At 40.6% G+C, this 20679-nt stretch overlaps 1 protein-coding gene across 1 annotated transcript in view; it reads right to left on the bottom strand.

Moving 5' to 3' along the window:
- LOC122796501 (anillin-like) overlaps positions 1-20679 on the bottom strand; it is a gene marked incomplete at its 5' end in the record, with an annotated part of 1089678 nt that overhangs the window by 112785 nt on the left and 956214 nt on the right. The window contains 1 exon segment of the mRNA XM_044065033.1: positions 170-342. Coding sequence (XP_043920968.1) covers positions 170-342 — 173 coding nt within the window.

Below are 20679 nucleotides of genomic sequence, written 5' to 3'. Positions count from 1 at the left end.
TGTTTGCAATCTTGCACAGACATAAGGCTGGCAGAAGTGATCAAATGAATTTTGATTACCTCTGTCTGCAAAGAACGTTCAATTATGGGGATGTTTTCCAAACACACACACACACATCTGAGCATCTCTCTCACTTAAAGTCATACATTTAAGTTCAGGAAATACTTACTTTGTAACACAAAGTGTGTTCCTGCACTGGCTAACAAGTGTCTCCTTGTCATCTTCTTGCTGAGGTCTGACAGTGACCAACTCAAAAGTATTGGGTCGAGCACAAAACTCTCGGTTTGCTGGTTCAATCTTCTGACTGGTACAGTTTGCCAAGTTAATACGGTTTATTGGATTCTAAAGAAAATGTAAAGGAGAAAAACAGCAGACAGTGGAAATAAATGAGCAAGATATTTGTACATCTACAATGCAACAATACACAAAATCTGCAGCAAAATACCAAAGAATGCACAGCATATGTCTGTTTATAACTGGATTGTCAAGGCGTACACAACTGGCATCAAATTTATTTTTAGTTTCAATATTAAGTACTCTGCATTTCAGCTATTAGGTTCCTACTTTTACTTCTACAAATATGAACTGCTATTGCCGACTATATTAATATCTAGTAGCAGCAACATTAGTAACTCAGTTCTACTGCATTTTTCTGTTTTTAGAAATCTGTGTTTTAATGACATCACAATAAAAAAAATTCCCCTGCATTTTACACTCAGCACAAAACCTCCTCTATTTAGCCAATCAAGATATTGCTTTAACTTGCTATTTACTGGTTCTATTATCTCTATGTAGTATTCCTTTTTTTGTATTTTCTAATTGCATTATACTGTACAATACTTAACTACTTAAGCATTTCATAAGACATCAGATTATGGGGTAACTATTACTACAAAATTCTCTTTTAAAAGTACCTGTTAATGAAAGTATCTCACAGAACATTGCATTAAATGGAGATAATCACATGCCATACAATCTAACAATCCAGTGTAGTGAAGAGAAACATTAGGAATCCACGAGTACTGGCCTAACAAACCTACCCTACACCTCAGATTACTAATCTAGCTTGCTGTATTTAGTGAATGCATGGGTGGGTAGGCAAAAGGCCACAGATGTTCTGAGCAAAGATATTCATACATGATGCATTCTTTTTAAACTATGGTAGAAATTGTTTTGGCAGTGGCCATCAACTTCTTATATTTGTTAAGCATGGGTCTACAGTGTAGAGAGATGGAAAACCTGTCTGCAGCCCAGGAAAGCAGGGTTTGATGAGTAGCCCCTGTACTGAAGGAGGAAGAGGCGTGAAGGGGTGTGGCCCCTCACCTCTCCTGGGGTGAGAAGGGGGTTTGCATGCACTAGGGAGTGCTATTTCCCTTGTGAAGACTGGGGGAACCAACTTTCATGATGGATGGGGATGGGCGGGGTGGCTTGGAAGGAATGCCACTTGTAAAACGGAGGGGGTGCCATTTACTGACAGCCCACTGTATGCTTCTCCATGATGTCTTGCCATTAATGTACAACCAAGGCCTGGGAGAAAAAAACTAGTAAAACCATAAACCACCAGATGACTGTCTAAATGATAATCCCTCCTGGTCAACCCTTACCCTAGTAAAGAATGATAGATTGGGTGTGAGGAAGCTGATGATCAACAGACAGAAATTTAAAAGGGGGGGGGTAGAGTTGGGACTTGTATTTGTCACATAAGAAGGCAACACAGTGGGTTAGCCATTTTGATAATTGCTGGCCAATCACTGGTAGAGCTTGCTTACCTTAAAGACAGCTTATTAGACTTCTTAATGCCTTGGGCTCTGTTCACATATGTCAAAGGGCATGCAAGATGTGGAAAAATCTTTATGGTAATCTACTTTACAGAAAGGACTTATGCAACCTCAGGGAGCTTCATGGAGATAATAAAGATACATTTGCACATGAATGATGGCTTGCTCTCACAGCGACTCCGAGCACAAGATTGCTTGCCTATTAATTACTTTAATGAAACCATGCACAATAAAATACATTTCAAACAACAAAATCAAGAATGCAGTCACTCACAATATCTCTATTCCCCATAACCCTCAGAACTCTAACTTCAAAACAAAGAACATCCCTCCCTTGCTTAGCAGTCAGATTTTAAAAAGTACAGTCATGTCAGTAAAGTTACCATAGCAGTAGATGTACTAATAGATCACTGTTGCAGTAAACTAAGCTATTTGGGGTTGTATCTTGCCCAGGATATTGCCGCCCAGCCAGCTTTTAAAGCTTCAGGGCACCTTCCAAGCACCCTGCCAATGCCAAAGCCACATCAAAAAAGCAGTTTGGGTGCCAAATGTTTCAGAGCTTTCTTGGCTGAAGAAGGGAAGCTCTAAAAGAAAAATGCTAGGAAAAGAAATTGCAATAGATGAAACATTTAACCATATACACAGGATGGTGGGAAAGGAAGGCTACTGCAACAGTAATCTACATCTACTGCTGGGGTGCGTTTATTTACACACCTGTGCCATGTCCAACATTAGATCACTGTTGCAGTAGCCTAAGCAATTGGGTAGATTATCCAAGCTTAGGAAGATCTAGGGAGGAGGAAAGAAACCACGGGTCAAGGAAGCCCTGAAGAAAAGGCCAAGTAAAGCTAGTTCAGGACCTGGAAAAAGGAATCTAGTTCGTAATGCTTTGTGAAAATATGCAGAGAGGACCAGGTTGCTGCCTCCAGAATAGTTTGAGTCCATCTTTTTTCCAGAAAGCCACAAAAAAGCCAAAGACTTGGTAGACTGGAACCTAACCCTGCATGGAAGTGGTTTGTTATGATGCATATAACAAAGAAATATCATGAGATAACCATCTACAGATTGCCTCATTTGACACTGGTTCTGCTTTTTTTCTTATCTTTATAGAAGACATACAAGCTGATCGGTGTTCCTGAAGGATTTAATTTTGTTATAGCAGTTATCTGAATTGCCTGTGGACATTATTTAGTTCTGTCCTAGCAGCACCTGAACTGTGTGTGGATAACCAGAGTATGCACAATTCTCTCCCTTATTTTTAGGTTGTAGAAGGAAAATAAGCTGATTAAAAGACTAGTCCAAGGTAAACTCTGAAACCACTTTGACACAAAAGGATTTGTTTTCAAAGAAACCCTGTCCTTGTGGAAAATGAGGTAGAGTTGGCTCACCAAAAGAGCGTGTAGCTCAGATACACTTCATGCAAACACCACAGCAGTGTGTCAGACAGTTTTCCAAGTTAAGATCCTCAAATTAGCCTGATGAGCTGGTTCAAATAGGAAAAGTTGCTTTTTCAAGCACAAAGTTAAAATCCAGAAGATGAGCCACCTGTTTCCTAGAAAGACCAATACAAAAACAAAAACTTTAAAAACCTGCTTCACTAGACAGGTAGAAGTGAAAGAATCTAAGGGCAGAACAGCAGAAAAAGGAATCTTAATGAGTAAAACACTAGAGGATGATAACCCATGCCAGTAACCAAAAACCAGAGGCATTTGGCCCTTAAATGAGTCCTGGTTCCTCGAATGGCACCAAACAGAAAAATATCTTTCACTTACACACACAAGATTTTCTAACAGCAGGCTTTTTAGCCTCATTTAGTAACTGCTGCAAATCCTCAGAAGAAAGGTACCTAAAGGGTAGCAAAACTCTGTCATTCATGCAGTCAACTGAAATGTTTCCAGGTTGGGGTATATCAAACAACCCCTGTCTTGTGTTAGTGAATTCTGTCTGTGGGGTTACATGTAGTAATTGCCCTTGGCCATTTTGAAAAGAATGGAGAAAGTACAGTTGTGCACACACTTACCATAAATGTAGATGTTGAGTGTACTCACTGTTGCAGTCATTACATTTGGGTTATCTGCTTTGCAGTAGCCCTCAGTCAGCCTGAATAACAAAGTATTGGGTCCTTCGTCGGTTGCTGTCCCTTCTTCCATGACGTCAGGTCATCAGAGATATAAAACATGCAGCCAATGCCAATACATCAGTTTTTCTTGCCCCAGATGTCAGGTGCCCCCTAATGGGAAGCAATTAAATCCATAAATACAAGGATATACCTCCAACAGAAAAGCAAATACACCAAAAAACTTTTAGAGCATAGTAAGTGAGAGTAGAGGTATAGCCAAAGGAAGAAAAAGGGGGCTGGAGGGAGGGTAACCAAGACTGCAACAGTGAATACACTTGAACATCTACATTTATGGTAAGTCTACACAACAGTACTATGTTCTTCGTGTTTCACTGTTGCAGTCATTACATTTGGGTAGATTCCCAAAGCTAAGGTTGGGAGGAGGAATTTAAATGGAATTAGAACCAGTTATAAGGCCCTGCAAGACTGCAGTGGGAAAACCAGCCCCGGATTTAGAGAAAATTGGCAAATGATAATGCTTGGTGAAAGTATGTACAGAACTCCATGTAGCAGCTTCTAAGATGTCTCTAGTAGGGACTCCCCGGAGAAAGGCTGTAGAGGTAGATGCAGCCCTGGTTGAATGGGGTCTGATGCCCTGTGGGATAGGTTTTCCATGGTGCTTATAGCAGAAATGAATGCAGTGGCCAATCCATTTTGAAATGGTTTGTTTTGAAATAGCTTTCCCTTCTGTCCCTGCAGCAAATGCCACCAGTAGTCGTTCAGCTTTCCTTTGAGGTTCACTCCTGTCCAAGTAGAATCTAAGCTGCCTGTGCACATCTAAAGAGTGCAGTACCCGTTCTCCTTAGTTTCTGTGGGTTAGGAAAAAAGGTAGGCAATGGACTGATTAAGAGCCACACTGGATACCACCTTGGGCATGAAGGAGGGATTGGTTCTGAGGGACACCCTGTCCGCATGAAAAATGATGAAAGGTTCCACTGCCATAATGGCCTGTAATTCAGATGCCCTTCTTGTAGAAGTGATTGCCAAAAGGAAAGCTGTTTTCCAGGAAAGAAATTTTAAATCTGCAGAAGCAGCTGGCTCAAACGGAGGAAGAGAGTTTCTCCAAAACAAAGTTAAGATCCCAGGCTGGAGTTGGAGATCTCCTGGGTGGCCTTAGATTTTTGGTCCCTCTGAGGAACAGATTGAGCAGTGTGTGAGAGAAGATGGGAGGCTCTGTGCAATAATGAGCTAAAATGGCTGAGGCATGAATTTTGATGGAGGAAAACAACACGCCCTTATGAAGCATCTCAGTTAAGTATCGTAGAATCTGAGGTAAATTGGGCACTGCTGCGTTCATTTCTTGAGATTGGTTCCAAGCACAGAATATTTTCCATTTTGCAGCATAAGATTTTCTAGAACTAGGCCTCCTTGCTTCTAAAATGATATCACTGACTTACTGAGGGATGGTAAAGGAGAAATTTGGTAATTAGCCAAGCTGCTAGGTTGAGGGTTTGCAGCTGAGGGTGCAGAATCATGTTCTCCTGCTGAGACAACAGAGAAGGAGTCTGAGGCAGATGCCATGCAGCCAAGCGTGACACACTGTGCAAGAGTGGGTACCAGTGTTGGCGAGGCCAGTCTGGTGCAATTAAAATCGTCCTTGGCTTGTCGTTTGATCTTTAGTAGTACCTTGGAGAGCAGAGGCAGAGGAGGAAAGGCATAAACTGATAGTTTTTTTCCAGCTGAAGAATAGAGCATCCACTTTCCAAGCTAGCTTGTGAGGAATCCTTGTGCAAAATTTGTCCAGTTGATGGTTCTGGGGGGAGGCAAACAGGTCTATATCTGGAATCCCCCATTTGCTTGTCAACATATTGAAAATCCTTGGTTCCAGTTTCCATTCGTGTGAGTCCATGAGGTTTCTGCTTAGTCCTTCTGCCAGTGTATTTAGTTTTCTTGGCAGGAATTGAGCTTGGAGATTCACTTGGCAGCTCAAGGCTGCGTTCCATAATGCCATGGCTAGTCTGCAGAGGGGGTAAGAATGTGTACCCCTCTGCTTGTTTACAAATCACATGACAGTGGTGTTGTCGGTCTTTACCATTAGTTGTCCTGGAAGAATGTGGTCTTTGAATGCTGTCAGGGCATTTTGTACAGCTAACATTTTCTTTTGATTTATGTGCAGGTGCATTTGATTTGGGTTCCATTTGCCCTGAATGCACTTCCCTGCCAGGTGAGCACCCCATGCATAGTCTGATAAGTCTGTTGAGATTTGTTTGGCAGGGGGTAATGTGAATGGTAGTCCCCTGTTTTGGTGGTAGGCCTCTGCCCACCAAAGGAACTCTAGGCATAGGCAAGGTATGATAGGAATCCTTGCTTCCAGATCCTGTGAATGTTGACACCATAGGCTTTTGAGATACCATTGTAGTTTCCTCATATGCAGCCTTGCATATGGAATTAGAAGAATGCATGAGGCCATGAACACCAAGGCTTGCAGTATTTGCCTTGCAGATAGCTGGGTTTTTGTGGCCATTTGTCTGAAGTAAGTTGTCAAATGTATCTGTTTCTCTGGCATGAGGAAAGCCATCTGGGAAGTTTTATTCAAGCATGCTCCCAGGAATATAATTTGTTGACATGGTAACAAGCGGGATTTCTTTTCGTTTATGGTGAACCCCAGACAAGTCGGTACCCTTTGAACAAAGGTCAAATGATTGAAAAGAATGCCCTTGCTTTCTGCCTGAATCAGACAATCGTCCAGGTATGGGTATATATGAATATTTCTTTGTCTGCAAAATGCAATGACTGGAGCTAGGCATTTTGTGAATACCCTGGGTGATGTAGATAAGCCAAACAGCAGTGCAGAGAACTGATAGTGCATGTAGCCTGCTTTGAAGCGTAGGTATCTTCTGCAAGACTCCCTGATAGGGATGTGCAGGTATGCTTCTTTTAAGTCCAGTGTTGCCAACCATGCATTCTTGCCTAGCATAGGAAGCAGCTGGTGAAGAGTCAGCATTCTGAATTTTGGAATCACCAAAAAGGTGTTTAAGATGGAAAGATCCAGGATAGGATGCCATGAATTGCTTTTTCTGGGTACCAGAAAAAGTCTTGAATAGAAACCTTGTCCCTTTTCCTCTTCTGGTACCAACTGAATAGCCCACATGTTTAAGAGAGAGAGTATCTGATTTTGGGCCTCTGCCCTCTGATTTGGGGGTAGATCTGGCCACCCGCTTGATGTTGGTAACGTGTGGAAATGAAATCTGTATCCTTGGGACACTATATTTAGAACCCATTTGTCCTGGGTAATGAGTTCCCAGGTTTTGGCCTGCAGACCAATCTTTCCACCTAAAGGAGCATTCAGTTAGGAAGTGCTTAGAAGTCTTAAAAGCAAGTAATTGAGACGGTTTTCCATGGGGGGGGGGGGGGTCCTGCTGCTCCCAGGCCTGGGTGCGGAAACCCCCCACTGCCTAGTCTTGTGTGTCCCCTGGGACTGAAACCTGGGGTTTCTGCCGAGTCTGGGTTTGACTTGAGAAAACCTGGAAGGGGCTGGAAAGGACCAATTTTTAGAGGGCCAGTGCCTTCTAAATCTAGGAGGCTGAACTTGTAAGAAATCTTTACCAGTTTGCATAGATTTAGCTTTATCTTCCATCTTTTTAAGAACTTCCTCGGCCTTGTTGCCAAACAGGCAGTCCTGATTTAAGGGAGCATCCAACAATTTAGCTTTAACATGATCAGGCAAAGACTGTTCCTTAAGCCAAGCATGACATCTGAGCACAGACCCAGTAACAGCAGCCCTGCAAGAGGCCTCTAATGAATAAAATCCACATTGCAAAGTATGTTTTCCAACCTGTTCAGCAGAATGCATTAAACCTTGTAATTCTTTATTTTCAGCACAGTCAGGCATTAACTTCATTTTCTGTTTAAGCAATCCAATAACATGTTGTTGATACTTTAACATATGAAACTGACAGTTTAAAGCCCTAATGGCCAAGGTTGCAGAAGTGTAAACTTTCTTATCCCATCTATCCAGTGCGCTGGAGTCTCTATCAGAGGGGATAGGGTTTTTAGCAGTAGAAGCCTTAATGCCCTTGGGTCCTTGTGAAACGGTCTCTGAATCCACAATAGGATTTTTTAAAAAGGAACTTGTGATAATCAGGAACTCTGTAATATCGGTCAGGTTTTCTGGGAGCAGGAAGCAAAGAATCCGGGGCCAAACTAGATTCTGAAAAGGCACCATCAACAATGTCTAGTACAGGAGGTATAGCTAAAGGCCTATGCTGAGGCAGAGTAAGAAATCTCTAAGCCTCTTTTTAGAATCAGAAAAATCCTGGCTTTCCCAGTGAAAATGCTCCCTTAGAGTATGTAAGGTTTCACCAAAAAAAACACCTCTTCTGGAGGAGAGGCCGAGGGAACAGAGTCCTCTGCATCAGAATCCTCATAAGTAGATAAGGGCAAATCCAGATCATCAGAAGAATCAGAAAAATCAGAATCCTGATCAGAAGATTCATAAACAACTTCAGTACTAGGTCTCTTAGAAGGAGAGGGGAGGGGGGGGGTTGGCTTTCCCTGATTAGAGTTATAAGATCTTCAGCCATTCATATCATTTGTTTTTTAGGCATAGAAGCCTGAGCATGCAGCCTGGGCGTCGGTTTCTTAGGCACGGTGCGAGATTTTGGCCTAAATGAAGGAGGCGTCGGTTTAATATGCAAAACCGTAGGCCTTAATACACCCTCAGAAGCCGGTGCAAGCACAGCGGCTCCGGACTCATCCAAAGTAAACACATCCGCAGGTTCCACAGTTGAAGCATCTTGTGGCATACCGGACTCCGAATGGGTCTCAGTAGAGGCCTGAGAGTCAGAAGTAGCGGGTATCAGGGGCTGCGAAAGCGCCTCACTGAGTACCGGTGAACTGGTGACTGGCTTAGGAGAAGCGTCGTTGGCAGCTTTGGACCTCGGCGGCCTGTCTGTCTATCTTTGCGTTTTTTCGGAATCCCAGTAGTCAGAAGGCTAACTGATAACATTTCTGGATAATTAAACAGAGAACCGAAATTAGCAGCGAAACTATACAGACGACGGATAGTGTGCGGTTTAAATAAAGCACAAAACTAACAGCAAGGCACATTGTGGTCAGGGCCTAGGCAAGGAATACAGTACGAATGAAAATCTTTGTGAGGTATTTGCTTTCCACAAATAATGCAATTATTAATTTATACTGACATCGGAAAGGAGCAAGAAAAAGTTTCCCCAACGGGGTACTTAGCTTTAGTTGAAGACTTCGGTTCTGAAACTCGAAAACCAAATTTTCAGGAGTCGGCCGACCGGTACTTGCAAAGTGCTTCTGCTTAAAGCACCGCACGGCAAGAAAGACTGGGGTAATGACTTCGGCTGCATGTTTTATACCCCTGATGACCTGACGTCATGGAAGAAGGGACAGCAACCTATGCAGGACCTAAGACTTTGTTAATCAGGCCACCTGAGGGCTACTGCAAAGCAGATAACCCAAATGTAATGACTGCAACAGTGAAATACTAAGAACATCCACTGTTGCCTGGGCCAAATGGTAGTTACCATTAACATCTTTAGAGTCCTTCTGCATCTTTAGAAGGATGCTTGGAATCAGTGGAAAGGATGTAAAAGCATATAGGAATAGTCCTGTCCATGGGAATAAGAAAGCATACATCTTCCAGATCTGTTTGCAAGGAATCCTGGAGAAGAATTTCTTCAATTGTATTATCAGAGGAGGTAGACAAATGTATTTGATGTTTTCCACACAGCTGGATTAATTCCTGGAAGATCCCCCAAGTGTAATTTCAATTTATGAGGCTCTATTCCGGTCCTGCCCAGACCGTCTGCTACAATAGCTTGCTATGATCGAACGTATGTAGCCTTAAGAGTCAAACTGAGCTGACATGCCAGCTTGCAGGTCATTGTGGAAAATCTGCAAGCAGGGTAAGATCCGATACACCTTGTTTCTTTATATACCACATCACTGTGGTGATATCTCTGATGACAAAGATGGCCAAAGATGATTTAAGTCCTTAAGAGTGTAAATTACTACCAGAAACTGACAGCGATGTGCTTTGTCCATCCCGAATGTTCCACAGACCCTGCAATTTTCACCCCTTTCTATACAGTCCCCAAGCAAAGTCTCGGGCATCTGTTGTGAAGAGAAGGCAAAAGGCATCTGTTGTGAAGAGAATGCAAAAGGGGAGACCTGGGTTGAAAGATTTAAAAAAAAAAACAGATGAATGGTCAACCACCACAATACATCCCTTCTCCTAAACCTCAGCACTGGAATCTGAAAAGATAATGGTTTTGATGGCAGGACCAGACTCATGGTGACAGTCTGGCTCCAAGGATGCTGTTTGAAAAGCATCGAAAAGGGCTTTCTGGACTGGCAGGATAGCCATCGACTTTAGGTACCCAAAATACAGGCGGTCCAAGCATCTTCTCTGGGATGCTGAAGCCTGCTGAAATTGCCATGTGGATGAAATTGCCATGTGACATGTTATCACATAAATGTGCATGCGCCCAAATGACATACTCTCTGGTGGGGAATCAAAAACAAAGGCAAAAAAATAAAAATAAAAAGGGAAATTATCAGTTTGTTCAACTGGGTTTAATCAAAAACTCCTTCTCAGAGGCGGCTCAGGACAAAAGGAAGAGAAACACCACCAAAACAAAATACAAATTTTGGAGAAATATCTATGACAATCTTGTGGAACAAAGATGCTAAATGGATAGAAGTAAAAGAAAGAATAAGAAGTTCAAATGTATGGATACGAAATGGGATGAAGTAACAGCCAGTGAAATTGAAACAAAATTAAGAAATGCTCCTAAATGGAAAACACCATGCCGAGATGCAGTACTTGACTTCTGGCTAAAAGTATGTGTCTGTCGGGGGCGGCACAGTGGTGCAGTGGTTAACACAGCACCTCTGTTCCCGGTTCTATCCTTGGCTGGGGTTCCTTCTGTGTGTGTGTGGAGTTTGTATGTGTTCATGTGTGGGTTTCCTGCGGGGTCCCCAGTTTCCAGTTTCCCACCAAAGAAAGACATCTGGAGCATTTCTCCCCGGGCCTCTGCTGAAAACAGGCTCTGTGGAACCTAGTCGGACTTTCCCGGTCAACAAATGATAAATAAATAAATAAATAAAATTTACAAGATTTTGCCATGAGTAATAACTGTTTATATGTGCACCCTGAACAGTCACCAACCTGGTTAACAGGAAAAATGATACTCCCCAAGAGTGAACCTGCAACATATTCTAAAAACTAGACCAATAATGTGCCTTCCAACAATGTATAAAGTATATACTGGAACTGCTGCTGGCAGAGTTGTCATTTAGAAGAAAATTCAATGATGGCAATAGAACAAAATAGAACAAATGTTCATTTATTGTTAAATAAATTCATAAAGGAGAATTGTAAAAAGGGTACAAATCTAAGTATGACATAGACTACAAAAAAGCATTTGACAGTGTCACACTGCCAGCCCAGCTATCGTGAATTTTGTAAATAATTCTATGCCATTTGTGAATATTGATATGATTTACACAGAAGTGTGTGTAAAGTACTGAGCTAAAATGTAACCATAGCTTGCCCTACTGGAATAGAACAGGAATGCACCTGCACTGTTGTGACTGTTTAGATGTATATGTTTAATGGAAACTGGAACACAAGAGGTTAACTTGAGAAAGAAAACCACAGAGAAAATAGTCCAAATGATTATTTTTTTTTAATAAATTGCTGGGCCATAAACAAAAGATGTTATCTCTCAGTTTCAGTGCAATAGCAGACAATGTCTAGAGCTAGAAGTGTTTCTGTAGTGTCTTGAAAGAGAAGTAATTACTAGGTCTGAGATGTAGAAGTGTTTTATTGTTTTATGACTTCCAAGATCTACAAACATCTGACAGACGTGTATTTTTCACAGGGAGATGCTTAAATTCTGGTAATTTCTGACAAAGGGAGTTTAGCTTCTGAACTAAAGTCACGTGACAAAAGGTGATGTCATCCAAGCTAACCCAGCAGTAATAGTTGATATTAACAACTCTCTGAGAGAGACTGGACATTTCGTATTTGACTAGGAAACATCCACTAACCTCTGCACTTGTCTTGCTGTAAATAAGCTTTTAGGACACAGTAACTATTTTAGATAGGAATACAGTAACGTATAGCTTAGATGTTTTCTTTGAGACTGTCCTGCAATGTTGTTTTAAATATTTCCTGTGATTTTCAACTCTGATGTAACGGATTACCTACTGAGTATATTGTCTTTTTTTTTTTTTTACTATTAAATGTATTTAAACCTTTCGATTGTTGCTGGTCTGTTTAGAGATATTTAAGTGCTTAGAGTACCTGCATATCTATTTGGTGACACTGTACAGGCCACTGCTAATAGCCTTGGTCAAACTACTATTTGGATTAATAGCAACATTACACAGTAGGATTAACCACTCTTTGCCAAGGACCTTAAAGTAGCCATTAGAGTGGCTGGTGGCAGTCAGAACTACCTTATAGTCTGGGCAGAAGGGGGCATAGCTAGCAAACCTATGCCAGCCTTTGCCAGGTGTGTGTGTTTGTATATAAAAGCAAACCTCAGAGTGTGTGTTTGTGTGGTAGCTACTTGGGCAGGGACACAAATCACTGGTTGGACAGAGAGGGTGCTGGAGGTTTTGGCTAGTCCACTCAGCTGAGATCTCAACCCTATAGTTGTGCCAGTGGGGAGTCTTATTGGGGATCTGGAAAAAGAGGGAGAAAACCAGCCCCAGACTGACTGTGGTATGTGTGCTGTTAAGGGAAATTGCACTTTACTGCATGTGTACTTTTCATCCTTCCAGTGTGTACATTCCCCACTTTTTCCAGTTGTGAGGATTGAGGGCTCCTTGATTACTGAGACTACTGCAGGGGCGTCACAGACAGCATCCCAGATTCACGGATAAAGGAGTTCTTACAAATGTATAAGATGTGCCCTACACTGATCAATTACATTACACTGGCAATTAAACATTGGCAAATTACTTCGCAGCTAAGCCATGATAAAGGAAAAATTATCCCAAGGATAAAAACTTCAAAGGGGGATATTTCAGGGTGACTCAGTTACTACTGCTCTTTTGTCTTGCCTTAACCCATTACCATTAAGCTGTCTACTTAAAGGACAAGATTCTATTATTAAATGGTCAAAATATGTCCTTTTCTTCACTATTTACTGTCCCTGCTATGAATAAGCCTTAACCCATTACCATTAAGCTGTCTACTTAAAGGACAAGATTCTATTATTAAATGGTCAAAATATGTCCTTTTCTTCACTATTTACTGTCCCTGCTATGAATAAGCAATAATACAGCATTTAAAATATTTTAAATAGACTGTTTCTCTCCACTAGAACAGTACCTTACACTGTACTGTGGTGGTTTCACTTTCAAAAAAATATTACCCTGCCCTGGAAAAGCTTGCTGCATTCTCCAATTCATTGATTTCATCAAGGCCACTGAATACAGGTAGTTTTCTGGCCAATTCCCTTCACAAACTGACATCACCATGACAGTCCTAAAAACCCACTCATGCCGTGATGTCACAGCTCCCTGGTCCTTCCCCTACCCATACAGAAAGGCTAGAACAAGGAAACAGTACACGAGTCAAGTCTCCTGCTATGAGCTGTCAATCACAGCAGGTAGGTAACAGCTCAAACTACCCTTAGTGACAGCTAGGGAAGTTAGGTGTGAAGGGGGATGGGAGATGACTCAAAGTAGTACAATTCAGGCTTCACAAAAGACTGCAGTTTAGCCATCATAAAAAGCAGCAGCAGTAAAAAGCACTTCGAAAGTCTGTTCTGTGACATTTGCACCGTTTGTGTTTTAAGTAGTCATTGAAAAGCACAAAATGTTACTTAAAACTAACGGACTGAAAGACAGCAGTGAATGCATGTAAAATCAATGTGGAGACAGGAGCTTTAGGAAGAAAGAGGCCTGTGTGTGATATATATATATATATATATATATATTTTTTTTTACAGACAAGCACTGCATTGTGAGAAACTTAGAGGCAGACTAAACAATCAGAATTACTTCAAGATGCCAGACCCCATGTGGTCAGACTCAGAAATTATGTATAAATATATTCAAAAGCCTGTAAATAGTCCCAGAGTGGTGTTAAAATATAGGAATCACCAAACCATGATGAAATAAACATGCTTGAGTCTGTGGGTGCGGTTCTCCTTTAACAGATTAAGTCATGGCTGCAGTTTGGCTCCCAGAAAACAACAAAGTGTAAAGACATCTTTTTGTGAATGCTTTAAAACTGTACAGTTCATCATATGAGGAACTGAAAGCACAAATGCAAGTGGTCAAAACTTTCTCAGATGATATAAGAATGTTACTTAGCAATTTTTAAAGCAGAAAAACTGCAACACCAAGGAAAACATCAGTGTACGTGATATAAAAGAACTTGATCAAGAGGGAGTGTAAAAATATTTGGGAAATAATCAAGGATCAACAATAAAATATGAACAAATGCAAATAAAACTTGGTAAAAGAATATTTTAAAAGACTAAAATTAATACTGAAAACAGCTCTGATATCTAGAAACAAAGCCCAAGCCATACCTCTCAACATCTTAGTGCAAGAAATCTGGACAGAGCCTAACTTAATGGGGGGACAAAGGCCCAAAATAGGGATACATTTTAAATATTGCTGTTATAAACTTAGAAAGTTGCTAAAATAACAGGATGTGTGTTAGCATGCATATTCTGAAAGATATGAAGTCTGAAACTCAAATGCATGTCATTATTTAGTGACCTTATTCCTTAAGATCATCCCAGTGATTCGTCAAAAAAAACAATTTTGATGAGGAACAGACTAAAAATATGAGGCAAAAATCTGGACATTCTACGAAAACCTGTACAGTTGAGAGGTGTGCTCCAAGATATAAACCAATTTGCTTTTCCTTTTCTAACTTACAGTTTTTGGGGTGACTGACCCCAAAAGGTGTTGGCTCAGTTGGACAAGAAAACAAGAAAAATACTTTGTGCTTATCAAATGATTTATTAAATCAGTGTATACCACGATTATATATATTCCTCATTCTGAAAGAGGTATGGGCCTCCTCAAAATTGATTACCTGTATAGATCTGCAGTCATAGGACTGCACACATCTGCTGACCTCAAGATCCTAATATAAAGTTTTAAAACATGAGAAAAACTGGTCTAAGATGAATTCCCTGCTTAGTTTAGCAGAAGCATGTCGGTATCGATCAGGAATGGAAATCAAACCATAACTAGATAAAAATAAGGCAGCAACTGAATGTGCCAAAAAAACAAGAGGAGGTGAAGGATCAGATGCAAAGAAAGAAATGTGGAAAGTGCATAAAAATAGTTGCAAGTACAGAAAACTCCTGGAACAAACTCATGTTGATCAGGATCTAACGGAGGAATGGTTAAGGAGAGGTGAATTTAAATCAAAAGACAAAGTTGTAGTGAACAATTTAGCCATGTTTCAGTCAATAAAGATTATTATGAAAGGTCTTGGAGTTTAGAGAGATTTAGAGGAGCAGATTTGGTGCAAGTCATTCTGAACTTGGGTAGCAGTTTTTTTCTGGCAATGTGGAGTTTGTTGATGAATAAGTTGAAAAGTATGGGACCTAGTATAGAACATTGAATGACACGAAAAGTTACAAGCAAGACGGTGGAGACATTTTTTGATTTCACTGCTTGTGCTCTGCTGGAGAGGTAGCTGTGAAACTACTGCAGATAAGAGTCAGAGAGCCTTAAGGATGATGGTTTACGTAAGAGTTTCTGGCGAGATAAAGCATTAAAAGCTTTTGATGCATCTAGGAAGATTGCGGAGACTAGGCTTCAGACATTTCTATGGATGTTCATAGTATTAAAATTCAGCAAAGCAGTACTTGGGTTGAGATGAGGGCAGAAGCTGTGCTGGGTTGAAGACAGAAGCTGGTTACCTATTGGTTAAGATGCTGTGAATGAATACTTTTTCTAATATTTTTTGGTAGGGGCATTAAAATTGCAATTGGCCTATAATTTGAAAAATCAGTTCTGAATCTACCCTTGTGTAGTAGAGTAATGAAGTATTTTTTTTCTATAGTGAGGGGAATATTTTCAGACATGGATTGATTAGAATTGAAACTGGATATGCAATAGCCTCAGCTGCCATTTTAATATATTTGCCAGGTAGATTACCAGAAGCAGCTGTAGTAAGCTTTAGTTTTCTGATGGTATCTGCGGCAAATGGTTGAATGGACAAATGTTGAAGGAGGTTATTTGACTTGAGCAGTAACACTGAGAGCTTGATTAATAACCTGGTTGATTTAATGACTGCACTGTCTTGTAAACAGTGGGTAATGAATTGGTTGACAATGGTATAATTTTGTTACTGTGTGTTTGTCTCAGCTGTTCAGCTTGCCCTGGATTTCAAAGTTTACAGATTGACGCAGAGATCAGTTTTGGATTCTTAGCTTGCATGTTTCAATTAATTGAGTAATGCGCTTTCTTACTATTGGTGATACGTTGTTTTGTTAGGTTTCGTAGTTGTCTATATATGCTAGTAAAGTGGAAGCATTTTTTTTGTTGTCCAAACCTTTCATGCTTTGTTTCCCAAGTTGTTTACTTACTAAGGTTAGTCATGGGGCAGTGTTGACTTTGACTATTATGAGGGGGGCTACTGCATTTAGAACATCTAGGAAGATTTTATTAGACTCGGACAGTATCATCTATGGGGGTGGGAAGTCTTTAGTGGCTACTGGTTAGAAATGAAGTGTCTTCATGAAAAGTAGCAAGTTTTCTTACTGAAGCGTCTTCATTAAGAGAGTCGTGTGCTAGAGAGGAGGAAAACTGCGACTTGTAGTCCATTCTCACCTCCTCCTCCTTGAAATCAGAGCACACTGAGCCTCTCACTGAGGAGACTTCCTTCTTTCTCCTGAAGGGAGACTCCAGCCAAATTCAGAACAACCCTCTGTGTCTGCAGGCTGTGCAAAAATTCAAGGAATCCTGAGCCAACTTAGCCTAATCCTGGGAGGAAGGCTGGCTGGAGCAATGGGAAGAAAGCATGTTAAGAGGCATACCTGCATATGTGAGTGATCTTTATTTTAGGCACTGGGTTCTTGTGTGAGCAGGAAGCTGCCAGGGATTTATCCTAGGACTGACCATCAATGTTTTCTGACTTGACAGCATGGACATCCTCTTCCACTACCACTGTCCTTGATAATAAAAATGGCATTCATATGCAAAAATGGGAAAAGGAGTTTGTGGATGGATGGATTCCGAAATGGATGTCAGGGGCAGGTATTTGATACAGAGTACTGGGGCTGATTTCAGGTCTAGTGAGAAGTGTAAGGGGCCAAAGACATGACTTCAGAAAGGCTTTCAATAAGTAAAAGAAGTCTGCATTAACAATACACAGCAGAGGAGGCAATCAACACCTATACCTGGACAATATGTGATAAGGGAAAGTTTCATTTAATAGGTTCATAGATTAGTATTAGGCTAACTGTCCTTGCAAGCCATTTTAAGCCTAGACAATTATCCCCTGTGAGATTCAAACCCTGCACCTTGTGTTTGTAAGGCAAACACCTTAACCACTTGGCCACCCTCCCAACCCTCTGCAAGGGAAACTTTCTATTAAAAAGTGCAAATAGCCTACAGAGCATGTTGTTGGTATTAAAACAGAGGCATTAGTTAGGAAGAAATCTGACTCACAAACATGGATAAAGTGACAGATTACTTTTTAAAGAACTGTAGAACAACAGTATTACATATACAAATGTTTGAACTACAAAATGTTAATAGACTAGCATATTTACATAGACCTCCCTAAGCCCCATTTACTGAAAAAAAGTCACAGGCATACACTAACTGATGAACATTGAAGGTTCCCAGTTAGAGCCCATTATATCCCCAATAGTGCAGTGTTAGGCAGAAAGTCCATTATGGCCCCATTAGATAGCGCACTTTTAGGCAAAACCTTTGCATTTGAAATGGAAATCAATGATGTAAAGGTCTTTTTCTTTAAAAGCACATATTTCAATCAATTCTTTTGAAGCAAAAAGAATAGCAACCACAAGCCAGTGGCACAGTACAGAGATATATCAAATACAGAAAAAGCCACAGAAAATGCAAATGTTAAAAGTATACTACGGAGGCATCTGGTGAACTGCATGTTGAGAAGATATAGAAAATCTACCCATCTAATCACAAACATCATCAGTCAAGCCTAATTTTAGGCATTAATTAATTTCAATACAATATCAGCAGGTAAGCCAAGAAGCACGCCTGTAGAATGTCAGAATTTGGACAGAATTCCAAAATGGACAGATAAAATAGCACAGCTAGCTTCCCAAAGAGAATGTTTTGTTTATTAAGAAATTTGAGGGTAAACAGACATTTGCCTTTATTCAGTCCTCAGCCACATTTTGCATGACATTCAGAGTACCTCAATAATAAAGCAATGGGAGACATTCTATAACAAGATGCTACTTGTTTTTCTAAACAGTGTTCAAACAATTTTGCAAACTTTTGATACTAGACACATTAAAACAAGCGAGACTTTGTCCAAAATTGGTCATCTATCAAGAAACATAACAGATGCACCCTAACAGTAAGAATATAAGAAAATCTCCTTGATGAGCTCTTGGTTGGGTATTTCTTCTCCACCAATAACAACTATGCATTTCTTTCCCTGTAAAACCGACATTCAGGGATGTACAATTATCTGCACAAGACATGCTGCGATGTAACATTCCAGCTGTCTTATGCCACTAGCAAGCCGAATCCAAAATTAAAAAGCAGATCTGACACTACTTTATTAAACAAGTTATACAAGAATATACACTTGACTAACCCAACCTATGGGGAACTTTTACAGCTACAGCAACAAGGAGAGTTGTCTTCTCATATATCAACTTACACAGTAAGAATATATCTGTTGACTCCCTCCCATGGGTCCTTGATGGACCAAATCTTAAGCAGTAACCATACAGTGGAATGGGCCAGAGGACTGCACAAACACACAGCTGAATCTTGGCAGCACTTACTTTCAAAATGTAACCAGATTCTCAGTCATGTTCAAAACAATAATGTTTAGTGAAGACAAAAAATGTCAATGCCACAGATGCTTACAAACAAGACATTCCTGAAGTAATACATGCAACTACTTGTCTAATGGAGTGAGCTCTGACTGCAGCACCTGCCAACGGGAGTTAAACTATCAGATAGGGAAAAAAATAACGCAGTTAGCAATCTACATGAAAACTGGATGTTAGGCAGCCACAAGCCCTTCCTTTCCTAGGCAAAAAAACATGAAATGGTCCAACTTCCTAAACTCACACATTCGGACTTGCTCACTTCAGCTCTGTCACTCCATACCCACAGAGTGGATAACTCTTGCATGATTTTGTTGCTATAAAAGAAAATCAGGACATGGGAGGGGGTTGGACTAGTTCAGAGAAACCTCAGAAAATTCCTTCAGAAGGAAGATGGGCTTGTTTTAGGGATGCCATGTCTTTATGAAAGACTGGATATTGTTCTGTGCAGATAATGGCCTGGAGCTTAGTAGTGTGAATCAAAGATGTGATGGCCACTATGGAGAGGACACTGCACAATATGAACTTCAGTACTGCTTGGCTAAGAAGTTCAAAAAAACCAAAAAGACTGGACACTGCTCAAGTACCAACTCCTTCTATTTATTAAAAAACAGACGTACAAGTGATGAGCGCTTTCGGGCCTCTGCCATTCATCAGATAAAGCATCTCACAAAGTCAAACATTTTAAAACAAGTATAGACCAATAAAAAATCAGTAAAAATCAGTAAATAAGAGTCTCATAAAATGACTTCATTAAGCCTAGCTCCTCTGTGCCATAAGCTCCAATTAGACAGCCTGTTCTTTAGGGCGGGTCTCATCTATAAGAATCAGCCAAGCCTAGGGCTCCTGTGTGCCATAAACTCAATTATCCATTTAGATTCAGCTAGCTCAGTTAATTGTTTAATGTCACCTCCTCTTTTGTTCAGCTTCACATTCACTATCACTTTGAATTTGAAACTATGTGTAGGATGAACTACTAAGTGTCTATATAATGCATTGCGTATATCCCCATTCCTGATCGAAGAGAGGTGCTGCAAGACCCTAACTTTAAACATACAGTTGGTCTTGCGATTGACACACTGCCAAATAGACCACATCAGTGGTTCTGCAGGTTGCTCTCCCTTTCAGATCAAACAATCTTCCAGTCACTGGATGTATAAAAACACCCCTACTATCTAAGTGGTGACATTAAACAATTAACTGAGCTAGCTGAATCTAAATGGATAATTGAGTTTCCTTAAGAACAGGCAGGTCTTTCACTGATTTTTACTGATTTTTTATTGGTCTATACTTGTGTTTGACTTTGTGAGATGCTTTATCTGATGAAGGGCAGAGGCCCGAAAGCGCTCATCACTTGTACGTCTGTTTTTTAATAAATAGAAGGAGTTGGTACTTGAGCAGTGTCCAGTCTTTTTGTTTTTTTGGACTTTTACTTTGTTTATTTGACTGGACTTTGGTGAGGCACAGAACATTGTTTTGTTTTTCATTGGCTAAGAAGTTAAATGGCAGAGAGGCAAGCCTGTCAATCACAAAGTTCAGATCCAACAGAGGGAAGTGGTACTTCAAAGGAGAAAAGAGATACAGCACTTCTTTAAGAACTTCACCTAGCTGGTTTTTGACCCCATTTCTGCCCTCCACAATGTCATGATGTGCAGAAAATGATGCCCTATACAACCGCAACATAGCTTAACTGACACCAAAGTAATACAGCTACATGATATATGTAAAGACCGCACGAACATTAACTGACTGGGGGTACTTAGGGGGT

This window comes from Protopterus annectens, chromosome 3.part0 (genome assembly GCF_019279795.1).
Source record: "Protopterus annectens isolate FY-2018-M chromosome 3.part0, PAN1.0, whole genome shotgun sequence".
In the NCBI taxonomy this organism is placed as follows: Eukaryota; Metazoa; Chordata; order Ceratodontiformes; family Protopteridae; genus Protopterus; species Protopterus annectens.
This window is presented reverse-complemented; position numbering and strand designations above follow the sequence as displayed.